This window comes from Knufia obscura, assembly GCF_036327395.1.
Source record: "Knufia obscura strain CCFEE 5817 isolate CBS 148926 chromosome Unknown scaffold_8, whole genome shotgun sequence".
NCBI lineage: Eukaryota > Fungi > Ascomycota > Eurotiomycetes > Chaetothyriales > Trichomeriaceae > Knufia > Knufia obscura.
In genome coordinates, this window is record NW_027042694.1 from 289,870 (window position 1) to 301,821 (window position 11,952).

At 53.0% G+C, this 11,952-nt stretch overlaps 7 protein-coding genes across 7 annotated transcripts; 2 read left to right on the forward strand and 5 right to left on the reverse strand.

Annotated features, from left to right (window-relative positions):
• Nucleotides 1–1,588: 1,588 nt before the first annotated feature.
• On the reverse strand, nucleotides 1,589–2,746 carry PMZ80_006923 (uncharacterized protein; the record flags this gene model as incomplete). The annotated part of the gene is made up of 1 exon (XM_064875332.1): nucleotides 1,589–2,746. One exon carries the CDS (start codon nucleotides 2,744–2,746, stop codon nucleotides 1,589–1,591), a length of 1,158 nt encoding a protein of 385 aa, XP_064728597.1.
• Nucleotides 2,747–2,769: 23 nt separating this feature from the next.
• PMZ80_006924 (uncharacterized protein) lies at nucleotides 2,770–3,357 on the reverse strand (the record flags this gene model as incomplete). Its single annotated transcript, XM_064875333.1, has 1 exon — nucleotides 2,770–3,357. The coding sequence occupies one exon, from the start codon at nucleotides 3,355–3,357 to the stop codon at nucleotides 2,770–2,772; it is 588 nt and encodes a 195-aa protein (XP_064728598.1).
• A 596-nt stretch (nucleotides 3,358–3,953) lies between these two features.
• IPP1 (Inorganic pyrophosphatase) lies at nucleotides 3,954–4,949 on the reverse strand (the record flags this gene model as incomplete). Its single annotated transcript, XM_064875334.1, has 3 exons — nucleotides 3,954–4,523; nucleotides 4,574–4,693; nucleotides 4,743–4,949. 3 exons carry the CDS (start codon nucleotides 4,947–4,949, stop codon nucleotides 3,954–3,956), a joined length of 897 nt encoding a protein of 298 aa, XP_064728599.1.
• Nucleotides 4,950–5,586: 637 nt separating this feature from the next.
• On the forward strand, nucleotides 5,587–7,035 carry dus2 (tRNA-dihydrouridine synthase 2; the record flags this gene model as incomplete). Its single annotated transcript, XM_064875335.1, has 1 exon — nucleotides 5,587–7,035. One exon carries the CDS (start codon nucleotides 5,587–5,589, stop codon nucleotides 7,033–7,035), a length of 1,449 nt encoding a protein of 482 aa, XP_064728600.1.
• Nucleotides 7,036–7,446: 411 nt separating this feature from the next.
• PMZ80_006927 (uncharacterized protein) lies at nucleotides 7,447–8,709 on the reverse strand (the record flags this gene model as incomplete). Its single annotated transcript, XM_064875336.1, has 1 exon — nucleotides 7,447–8,709. One exon carries the CDS (start codon nucleotides 8,707–8,709, stop codon nucleotides 7,447–7,449), a length of 1,263 nt encoding a protein of 420 aa, XP_064728601.1.
• Nucleotides 8,710–9,441: 732 nt separating this feature from the next.
• On the reverse strand, nucleotides 9,442–9,810 carry PMZ80_006928 (uncharacterized protein; the record flags this gene model as incomplete). Its single annotated transcript, XM_064875337.1, has 1 exon — nucleotides 9,442–9,810. The coding sequence occupies one exon, from the start codon at nucleotides 9,808–9,810 to the stop codon at nucleotides 9,442–9,444; it is 369 nt and encodes a 122-aa protein (XP_064728602.1).
• A 682-nt stretch (nucleotides 9,811–10,492) lies between these two features.
• SEC20 (Protein transport protein sec20) lies at nucleotides 10,493–11,680 on the forward strand (the record flags this gene model as incomplete). The annotated part of the gene is made up of 1 exon (XM_064875338.1): nucleotides 10,493–11,680. The coding sequence occupies one exon, from the start codon at nucleotides 10,493–10,495 to the stop codon at nucleotides 11,678–11,680; it is 1,188 nt and encodes a 395-aa protein (XP_064728603.1).
• Nucleotides 11,681–11,952: the final 272 nt, after the last annotated feature.

The following is an 11,952-nucleotide window of genomic DNA, read 5'->3' on the forward strand; positions in this document are numbered from 1 at the left end:
CGAGAGTGTTGCGCTCGACATAGAAACGAAGCACATTGAGGATCGTGTTAGCATCGCTACCTCAACGAATTCTTTGAGCTTCAAGCTAAGCACGACGCAAGCCAGCTACGCCTCGTCTCTGGCACTATCTTCTGCTCTTCTTCCCTCCCAAATTAGTGGCAGTGAACACCCCCACTCCGCTCCGCGCAACCACCACTGCAAAAAGTAGCACCCACCCTCCACGCAACCCGTCTGTCAATCAGTGCACCATCCCGCAGAGCTCAACCGAAGACACAGGATTCTTTGCGCCCACACTAACCGCCTTGTTCCTGCATTACCTATCAGCCAACTCCCAACATAACCAACCAACCCAACCATGAAAACAACCTACCTAACAACCCTCTCAACCTCCTTCAACCCCCTCAGCAGCACCTCCCACGTCCCCCGCCTCTTCCTCCAACTCCTCCCCGCAAACGCCCACAAGAGCATAAAAATCACACAGTCTGTTCTGCCGCGGACTGCCAATACACCGGCTACACTAGAGCTGGGGTTCAAGGATGGAGCGAGTATGAAGTTTGCGTGGGCGGAACGGGTGAAGCAGCGGAGGAATGTTGGTGGTGAAGGGAAGAAAGTTGAGAAGGTTGAAAAGCAAACGCAGCTGGCGGATATTATTGAGAGTGTGGAGAGGCATGCGAGGATTTTGGGGAGGAAGGAGGAGTTGCAGGGTTGAGTTTAACGTAAGACGTGTTATCGAAGCTACGTTATGGAAGTTTTCGAGGCCGTACGGGGACGATGAAAGAGAGCACATATGGGATGTATGTTTTGAGGACGTTAGGGTGGCTCCGACGAACTCGGCTCAACCCGACCTAACTCGACGCGCGGTGCTTGAGCAAGTGATACACAACGAAGAGATGCTCGTCGTGAACCTTATGTCACATAAGGTCTACAGTATTGTCAACAGCGCCTTCATAACCCTGAGCAGAGATCACACACCCCGACGTGCTTGCCTACTCCTCGGGAACCACGAGAGCCCGCTGGCTGGTCAAGCGACCCGCGACCTGCGAAGTAACAACCGACGGACCATCGCACCAAACACTGCGTATTAGAACCAAGCTCGGGCTCAGTATCCCAGGCTCCGCGAGCATTAGACACCCTTCTTACTCTAAAGCACGATGCTTAGTGTCAGTCGAATGAATCGTCCAGAGTTCGCTGCGCAACCTAGCAAGTGGTCGGGCTGTGTTGTATCTATGTACATCACAAGCTCGTCAACTACGGCGCCGGAAGGGCGGAAGGAAGTTTGTGGGGATGGGACATGTACATGTATAGATTCTGCGGACTGTGATATCAATAAGCCAACTATGTTCAATGTACTCTCTTGCCTTTTGCGCACGTCTCACTGCTACCTGCCGCGGTACACAAGTTCTGCAGAACAGTACCTAGTTATGCTCTTGCTGGGCACGGTCACGGTGCTTTCGCATGGGCGGTAGAGACGTTTGCTTTCTACTCACTTCAAGGTCATCGTCCACAGTAGGGACAGGTTGCAAGGCAGTCGACAGGCGTGTGCCCCACGAAGAATCTATTGCTCTCACTTAGTCCATTGTATACCACGCTATCTCATCCTCCTCAACCTCCTCGTCGCCTCCGCCGCAACAACGGCACAAACCGCCCCAATAAACAGACACACTGCTATACTATTCACCCCCTTTGTATCCAAATACTTGCTTCCCTCCCCTGCATCTCCTTCCTTCTCTCCGGCAGCCCCGTCGTTCTTCCCCGGCTCCAACAACGAAAACACAACCCAACTCACCGCGGTCCCCACAAACTGCGGAAGCGTAGTATAAACATTCAACACACCGAGATAAATCCCCGCAAGTTCACCCGATTCGGAATCCTCACGACCAGCATGTAACAGATTCGGCCGTCCCGCCTCCTCCATCTCAACATCGTCGTCGTCATCCATGCTGGGCCGTACAGCCGCATATCCGCCACCTCTCACCATGGCCTCCCCAACCCCAGTCCCAGCCCCACCCACACCCCCATGCGCAAGCCGATTAATCTCCAACCCCATCTCCGCGAACGGCGCCCAACAGCTCACCGCCCACGGCACACCACACAGCGCCACCAGCGTCGTCGCGAACCTCAGACTCGTCACGAATGGTGCCCAGACCATTATTGCCGCGAACGCGAGGTTACTTAGTCCCCACGTCGTGACGAGATCGGGTTTATATCTGCTTATTGTGGTGGACTCATAGATCCGCATGAGGACTTTCTGGACTTCCTTGCCGAGACTCGGTGGGGGACGCGGTGTAAAGCGGCCTTTGCGGGTGGTGCTGCCGGATTTGTGGTTGGATTCATCTTCGGGCTTGCGGACGAGGTAGGGCAGGAGAACGGAGGATATGAGTGTAACGATGCTGAAGAGGACGAGACTGAGCGAGCCGAGACGGCCGATATTGCCTAGGCTGTCGCTGTTGGTTGTTCCAGATCCGCCAGCTTGCTCAGGGTGTTCGTAGCGGTAGTATGTCTCGCCTACCCAGGTGGAACTGTAGAAGAGGAAGGGAAACCAGCCGATCCAGCCCCAGAATTGGCACCAGCAGATCTGTTGGATGCGGGGTGGGAGGTTCCAGATTCGGGACCAGAGGCTTGTGAGGACGCTGGTGATGCTTTGGGTTGCATCTTCGTGGCCCTGAGCGACTAGGACGCGCTCTGTGACGCTGTAACAGGTTACTCCTATTGCGAGGAAGAGGCCGAGTATGGCGACTAGGCACATTTTCTTGAACTGGGTGTCGCCGCCTAGCCAGGGGGGAGGATATCGACGAGAGGTAGTGTGCCGATTAGGAAGCCGATTACATGGCCGCTGGCGGACATTCGGGCTGCCCATGCTGAGCCTGTCTGTTGCTGGCTGGTAGGGAGGACGTCGACGATGATGCTTCTGCAGCATGCCTGTACGACATTTATTGCAAAGTCCAGAGCGTAGATACTCAGTACGGCTGTGACTATGACCACACTCTTGCTGTCCGTGACTATACCGACTATCTCTTTTGTCCAGCCCAGTAATATTAGACACAGCGCCGTGACTGCGCTCCCTGCAACCATGAACGGCCGGCGACGACCAAAGCGGGATGTACACCTATCAGCCAGCGCACCGACGATGGGTTGTACTAGGAGACCACTCAGCGGGCCGGCGATCCAGACTGCGCTGGTTGTAGACTTTGACATGCCCAGGGAAAGGAGGTAGGGCGTGCAGTATGTTTGCTCGAGGCCCCATGTTAGTTGCAGGCCGATGAGCGAGAAGGTGAGGAGGATCATGCGTGCTGGCTCGGAGGAGCCTCGTATGGAGGGTTGACCGCGCCATTCTGCTGCGCTCCGAGAGGGAGGCATGGCTGCGTGGCAGTGATGGAAGTGCTATCTGGGTACCATTTGTTTGCGACTGTAGTCTACTTTAATCAGAGAGTCTTAGTGATCGGCGCTATAGCACGTGGAGTGGTCGAGGTGCTAGGGTAGAAGCACGCAAAAGGAATGCTGGGCTCGAGGTCTGTGCTGGAGATTCGAGGTCGAGGTCCACAGCAGTATGTGGTCTGCAAATGATGATCGATTGAGGCAGGAGGGTGACAGACGTGGCACTGAACCAGGGCCGATACAGTGAGGTATCACAAGGACAAGCAGATCACTGGGCTCGCCTAAAGTTTATGGTCGCCTGGCGCAGTTGGAACAATTGAACAATTGCAGGGGCATCTGGGGAAGGGACGATGACGTATGCTTGTACACAAAGGAATAAAGGAAGCCATCATGGAGAAATTGTGTTCATTGCTCTGACTCTGAGTACGAGCTTGCTTGATCTCTATCTCATACGTCGTAATAATTCTGTCTAATCCGCTGTCTCAACTGCTCTTGTATGATATTGACATCTCGAAGAAATGAATGTACAACATCAGAAAGTGGCATGTCGGAATCGCTGACATGAACCAAATGCTTACTTAGACAGCAGCTCCAGAAATGAAGAACCACTTGTCAACAGATCCATCGATCTGAGCAGGAGGCAAGTTCTGGCTCTTTGGGATCTGGCTGGTTTCCTGAGAACCAACTCGGTCAGGAGAGTCTTGGTTGGTAACGTTGGCCAGGGACAGATCTCCTCGCTGAGTCTTGCCCTTGATCAATTTCTCCCAAGCATCAGCACACTCTCGAATGACCTCCTCGGCATATTTCTTGTTCTTGCATTCACCACTGAAGGCGAACTGGTTCTCCGGCTTGCCGTCTGGGATCTTGTAGATTCGGAACCATTCGTTGGTAGCTCGGAGAAGACCTGGGAGGTGTCGCTCAACGTCCTCGACATCGTTGAGCTTGGGTGCAAGAGGGTCGTTGACGTCAATAACGATGACCTTCCAGTCCGTCTCTTCTTCGTCAAGGAGAGCCATGACACCGAGCACCTTCACCTGCTTGATTTGACCAGTGTAGCCGACTAGCTCACCAATCTCGCAGACGTCGAGTGGGTCGTTGTCACCCTTGGCCTTGGTCTCTGGGTGGACGACATTGGGGTCTTCCCATGTCTGTACAGTATTAGTATATGATTTCCTATGCTTCTCTTTCTGCAACATACTCTTGGGAAGGCACCATAGTTCCATAGGTAGCCCTTGTGTGGGAAGCAGTTTCGAACAAATCTAAGCTTGCCCTTCTTGACATCCTGCTTGATCGGGTTGAGGAATTCGTCCTTGGAGATCTGTCGTGGGTCAGTCACTGCACTTCTTGTCAAGTTGAGTCTTTCATACCTCTTGCTTGGCATTTGACCATCTTGGGATCTCAACGACCATGTTCAAGATTGTCTGCTGCTCATTGGCATACAGAGGAATATCGTGAAACGGAGAGAGAGGCTGGCCATTCTTCTCAATGTAGCATCGATAGTCGAGAGTGTGTGGCTGCCCTACAGTACGTGGGGCGTACTCTGACGGCGTCTTGCTGTAACTGTATAGATTCATGTTGGATTTGTCTTGTGTAGTGGTAGAGAAGTGTCGAGCAATAGCTTGAGATCTTTGTGTTGCTACAGATTTAGACGAATGGGCAGCGGTGGGCATTAAAAATGTGCTGGTGGGGGTGAGATGTGACGTCTGTTGAGCTTTTATGCAGGAGCGACCCGAATAATGTTGCTTGGTCGAATATGCAAGCTTCAGATTTCGCTGGGGTGCTGCTTTGAGCGATCTTATCGAATTAACGGTGAGGGACATGTGAAGCGATCAGGACTACAAGGCTTTATGATGATCAGCCTCTTAATGCTATTGCGGTAAGATGGATTGCCCTGCAGCAGTAAGCTCTTCACTACAACCACCCGAGGTTTGAAGGTGTCAGTTCCGAGTCCCCGGTTCTCAGGGCGTCGAGGCTCAAATTGAGGGTCTCAAGTCGGACGGCGAGTCACGTGTAGATAGGTAACAGTGCCGATAAGAACTTTCTTGTCCGATCGTTTGAACCGCCGGGCTCTGGAGGAACAGTCCCACTGTCGGGTCGAGTCATCACTACTAGAATCGCAAGACCCCTCCACGATCCATGCTGCCAGTTGCTCGCCATGCGCAGCGACTACAGCAGGTATCTTGGCGACTACTACTGGCTCGAACAATAACAATGAGCACTAACATTGCTGCTGGCAATGGCAGCAACACTCCCAACACCACCCCTGCTCCTTCGCAAAGCCCGACTTCGAATGTCTCCAGACCAGCATCTCCAGCGACCGTTCCTCATGTCCCAATACCACGCCGAGGCGTCGGTTACAGAGGCAAAGTAGTCCTTGCGCCTATGGTCCGTTCCGGCGAACTCCCCTCTCGCCTCCTTGCCCTTTACTACAAAGCCGATCTAGTCTGGGGTCCCGAGACAGTCGACCGCTCCATGATCGGCACAATCCAGCGCACAAATTCCCGCACAGGTTGTATAGAATGGTCACGACCCCAGAACAAGCACGCGAACAGTCTAGTCACCGAAGATGGCGAGAAGGAGAACGTCATCTACAGAATTGATTCAAAGAGGGAGAGTGATAGGCTAGTCTTCCAGATTGGCACCAACAGTCCCGAACGTGCAGTCGCAGCCGCCGACTTAGTAGCACCTTACTGCGTCGCCATAGACGTAAACGCCGGCTGTCCCAAGTCTTTCAGCACAGATGGTGGCATGGGCGCTGCCCTCCTCACAGAACAGAACGGTGACCTTCTCGCCCGGATCCTCACGGCACTCGTCAACGAAGTCGGACAGAAACATGAGATAGGGATTAGCGTCAAGATCCGTTTACTCTCCACACCAGAAGAAACATCTGCCTTGGTCCACAAACTGTGCAAGACAGGAATAACAGGTCTCACAATCCACTGCCGTACTCGACCCATGCGTCCTCGGGAACGAGCGATACGAGAGCAGTTGAGGATGATTGGCGAGATCTGCCATTCTCACGGTGTTGCATGTCTGATGAATGGTGACGTTGCATCACGCGACGAGGCTGTCAGACTTGCACAAGAGTACGGTGTAGACGGAGGCATGATTGCCACAGCAGCCGAAGCGAATTCCAGCGTCTTCTTGAGTGAAAGTGAAGGAGGGAAGAAGCACTGGCGCGAGGTCGTGACACAATACCTCCGCTTTGCGCTCGAGGTAGAGAACAAGTTTGGCAATACAAAATTCCTGCTCAGCCAGCTTATGCCGGGTAAAGAAGCGATCTATCAACGAGTGTCTCAATGTAGGAGTTATACAGCGATACTGCAGGCATTGGAGCTGAACAATGATGTGACAATGTCCGAGATGGCGAAGAACGTGGACAGTCTTTTGCACCTGGACGAGCCTAAAGTCTCGAAATCTGATGTCAAGAAGGCGAACAAAGCGGCAAACAGAGCGAAGCACGAAGCTAATATTGCACGGAAGAAGAGGGCTGCGGAGGAGTTCATGCAAGCGCAACAGCATAAGCGTGAACGGAGGACGAGTCCATTGCGGGAGCAGACTGAGGCTCGAGGGAGAAGCCCCGAGCGGAAAGCAGAGATCGCAGCTGACAATGCGGGATTTGAAGGTGTTGGGCAAGGCGCATTACAGGTTGCAGTGTGAAGCACTCGACTCGATAAGGAGAACTTAGAACATCATCGGATAAGGTACTATGGCAGGCTGTTTCCGTAACATGCGCTTATCGACTAATTAGGGCCATGCAGAACTCGGCAAACACTGGGACCTTACACTTACCCTCACTGGCACGAAGCTCTTGTAGAAGCATATATACGCAAAAGGAACATCACATCACTATGAAGGGTACATCGTCGTCGGAAACGGCAGATAAAGAGACTACTTCGCTATCTCATTGTCACATCCAAACGAAGACACAAATCTCGTCGAAGCACTCCCGAGCCACGCACGACGCAACAAAAGGCAGGACGAGGGCACTGCTGCGTGCTACTGGACCAGATGGTTCGAATCAGCAGCTCCAACGAGAAGCCACGTTTGAGCGCTGCACCACCGCCGCTCTCATACAACCCAGCAACCGTCAGATCCCGGCTCCTTCACTGTCCACCTTGGACAAAACATATCATATCCACACCTACAATCCCAATCAACCAACCACACAGCCCACGCAACCACCTCACAACACGCTCTTTCCCCCTCCCCCTTCCGCCCCCGATCAAACGTCCTCCCCACATCCAACACCAAAACCACCTGCCTCGCCACACACAAAACCCCCCCATCCTCATCACAAATCGTAGCCTCAACATCCATCCTCCCACCCCTCAACTCCCTCGTCATCGCCCTCGTAAACGCCCACTCAATCTCCCTCTCCCTACCTCCCAACCTACCCTGATACTCAACATCCAACGTCACCGTCGCATTCCAAATCCCCACCCTCTGCGCCCCCACCACGCTATTCCTCATCGTAAACGGAACGCCCGGGTTCGACGCGTCCCACGTCGCAGCCGCATCGTTGATGGCATGTGCGTCGAAGACACCGCCTGTGCGCAGGAGCGTGTCGGACATGGAGGGGATGAGGTCGGTGAGGATGGTGAGGTGTGTGGCCTCGATTGGCTCGGGGGTGAAGCTGTTCCAGTTGTCGCAGAGGCCTGGGACCGGGAATCCGCCCTTCGGAGTGAGCATTGTCATGCGGTTGATGAGGGGCATGAGTTCGCTGCGCGCGGTTGTGGCGAGCCAGTGGGGGTCTGGGCGGTGTGTGGCGATGTTTGGGAAGTGTGGTGGGGGTGGGGGTGGGGGGTGTAGGTGCCAGGCTGTTGGGGCCGATGGACCGCTGTTTGGGGAGGCGGAGAAGTTGGTGCTTGTTACTGTGGCTGATATTTTTAGGGGGGATGGTTGTGAGGCGTTGGCGTTGGGCTTGCTAGTGGGTTGGGTGAGGTGGAGCTGGATTGTGCTTGTTCCGCGGCCGATTTTGAGGTCCGTTATGGTTATTGTGAAGGGGTTGTGTGTGCATGTGCGGAGAAAGTCGATGTGCATGGAGAGGATGTCCGGTTGGTTTTGTGCTGATAGGGTTGTTGTGAAGTGTTTTGTTGCGGCTAATTGGAGGATGGCGGCGAGCATGCCGCCGTGGACACCTGTTTTGATTAGTGCTTCTGCGGGTCTGGTGGTTGTGGGATACGACCACATACTTGGCCCGACGGACCAGTCGGGATGAAAGGATGCATGATAGGTGTGTGAGTCTTGCTGGGTGAGGTTTATCTGTTTTTGCAGAATGGTGGCCATTTGGGTGGCTTGTTTTCGCTCAAAGACGCTGTCACTTTTGTGCATGACGGGAGGTCGAAATTGTTCAGCTCGATGGTTTTGTACTCTTCGTCCACAACGGTTACCGAGGCGGTTAGCCACGAGCGTAGCACTGTTTTCCGGAGGAATTAAGCTAAAGGGTCCGAGAGGGTGGGAGGAGCAACCTTGGTAGGGGCGGAAAATGTAATGACCATAGGATCTACATTTCTGTTATGTATCAAGGTTACTCTCTAGGTACATATCAGGTGCAGCTGACGGATTCCTTAGCTACCTAAGGTACATACAATCGTATGCTAACGACTTTGACCTAGTTAAGGCGCACCCCTACTTGTCCACGCACTTTTTGATTCATTCTACACCTATGCCTAGTAATACTTCATCGCTGTGACCGCGTAGGAAGGGAAGCTAGTATTGCTGTACTTTCAAACAGATCATATCTACTAAGCCTAATCTCGACACTGTTACTGACCAATCATACAGTGCGCCGAAGACTAGAAATGCGAGTCGACTGGATCAAGACGTTACCCGACCTTGCCAAGCTTGCTACTCACCCGCCCGCTACAAAGCGTACGCGATCAATCGTACGCCCGATACTCTTGGCAATATGGTCGTCCATCTTAGGATCCTCGGCAACCGGTGACCATCCTCGTGCTCAATACTGCGACGGGTCTTTTGTGCGTTGTCACATATGCTCGCCAGGAGCCGATCCTGCATGGCATGCGCGTCACTGTTGCCAATAATGTGCACAGTTGGCCACAGTCACTTTTGCTTCTGGCGTCTTTCAGGATGATACCTCCCCAAGATCTCTTCGTTCAATTCCTCTGGAGGTCCCAACTGGCTTCTGCGCGTCGAGCTCCCTCGTGAATTCCCCAACGACAAGCTGATTCCGCTCTTCGCTTGCTCCCAGCTCTGCAATTCTGAGCTATCGTCCCCATCGAAAGGCAGAATAGCACAGATGAAGACAGCGAACTTGAACAGCTCCTCTAATCGGGTTGCCTTCTGCTGCTCCAGGATCAATGATGCTGCCAGAGCTGTGATCTGTGAGAAGCCCATCACACCGTCGAAGGAACCCTCGTCTTGAACGATGTCGAGCAGATACTCTTGTGCATCCTCTACGTGGCGGGGCATGCGGTGGGACAGTAAGCGAGATATTCTGGGGGGTTAAATGACTTGATGTCTGGTGACATGAGCGAGGCAATAGTTGATGAGGTCGTTCAAGAGCTGAAACGCGGGAGTTCTGTTTCGGGCGTTTCTCACTTTCAGATGTTTCAAAGTTCTCGAGATCATCGACGAAGACGAACTCGTGTCGGTCAGTCTTGAGTTGAACGATGGTTCTCGTTGATTGTGCGTCGCATATGCGCACTGGTGTCCATACCGTGGAGGCACGAGGTTCTCATCGTGGTCAAGACATGCGTGCTCGAGGTGTGATGTACAAGAGAAGGTCAAGATGGCTAAATCTAGTACTCGGGCAGAACATCGTTTCACATACTTGTGTACAGGCCAACCGAAACCCACCATAGCTTCTGACAAGAGAGCAATGGCGCCATACAGCTCCCATTGATTACTGTCGTCTTTCCCTGAACATGTGGAGCCGTGACCCGACACAAGACGTAGTAGTGGAAATCAATCACACAGGGTGAAAAGTACAGTAGACCGCATGAGGAGATTCAACAGATACAAGACGAGGACCGAGCAATCTTTTTTGCTCGGTTTGCACACAGGTCCGGCCATTTTGTTCATGATTGACGTAGCAACGAACACATGTGCATTTCTGGTCTTCCGATCTCCTCATCTTCACCTCTAGATCACGATGGCTTCAATTTCGCTATCGCAGCGTCTACAAGCGCTGTCGGATAGCTACAAGTCCACATTGGGCCTCATACAAGAACTACAGAAGTTCCCAGCCGGCACAACCCCACTCTCCGATGACCTCGACGAACAGAGACTCGAGCTCGCAAACTCGTGCCATCAGAGTCTGAAGGATGCTGAAGAGAGTCTAGAGCTGCTCAGGCAAGAATTGGATGATTACGACAACAGCAAGTACAGACGAGCCCGATCAAACACAGCACGAGACGAAGAACAAGAACGAAATGCGACGACCGTCTCTCGGCTGGCTGAGGACATTCGGCATACACGGGGTGCGTTTCGACGTGCTCAATTGCAAAGCAAGAAGAACTTAGATGCTCGTAAGCAGAAGGACCGTGAGCTGCTTTTTGCGAATAGACGCAGCGGTGCCCCGAATGGCACGGCTGGTGCCCCACCTGCACGACAGCGAGGGCAAGAAAAGCTTACTCAAGATGAGCTTGCACAGAATGCTGCAGATGATGTGACGAGGGCGCTGCGCCGGACACACGCCATGCTCTCGAGTAATCTGCAACAGAGCGCGTTCGCGCAACAGACGCTGGAGGAGAGCCAGGAGCAGCTGCAGACTTTGAGCCAGCGGTATACGGGGACGACGGACATGCTACAGAAGAGTCGGGGTTTGGTCAAGACTCTTGTGACGAGCCAGAAAAGTGATACGTGGTACTTGCAGACTAGTGTTTATATCTTGTTGGCGACTATTGCTTGGTTGGTGTTCAGACGATTGCTGTATGGACCGCTTTGGTGGTTTGCATACCTGCCAGTGAAGTATATGTGGTGGGCATTGTCTTTAGTGTTTGGAGGGGCTAGTGCTGCGATAAGAAGTGGTGAGACGAAGAATGTCACTGCTAGCCCGAGTACAGGATTGGAAGTACCGAAGAATACGCCTGGTGTGCAGTGGCATCATCATGCTATACCGCCCAAGGGCGCTGGTTGGGGTGGAAAGAGTGATCCCGAACAGGATTTGCCGCCCAGTCCTGACATGGTGGACGAAGTCAAAAGGATGGTGAAGAATGCAAATGAGGGTACATCAATGACTGGGAATGAAGAGCAGCCGCGGAATCCTAAGAAGCGGATGATGGAGCTTGAGAAGGAGCAAGAGAAGTTTAGGGAAGAGCGGCTGAGGGATGAGCTGTAATTGAGAAGCGATCTTGTTGGCCTAGCGAGAGAATGAAAAGTCCATCTACGCTCGTTACCGTTTTCTGGTCGTGATGTCTCTGTAATTAATGCTCGCTGCTGAACCGTCTGCTCAACCTGCAGAGGCTAATGAGATCATAAAGTAGACGCGTCTCGACGCGACTTTTCGCGTTGTGGAAGGAGCACAAGTTCGTAATGCCTCTGGTGAGAGCAGCCAACCTCAATTCATGGAACATCCATCTTGATCACCTAGACAGCCGCCTCCTCGAGATT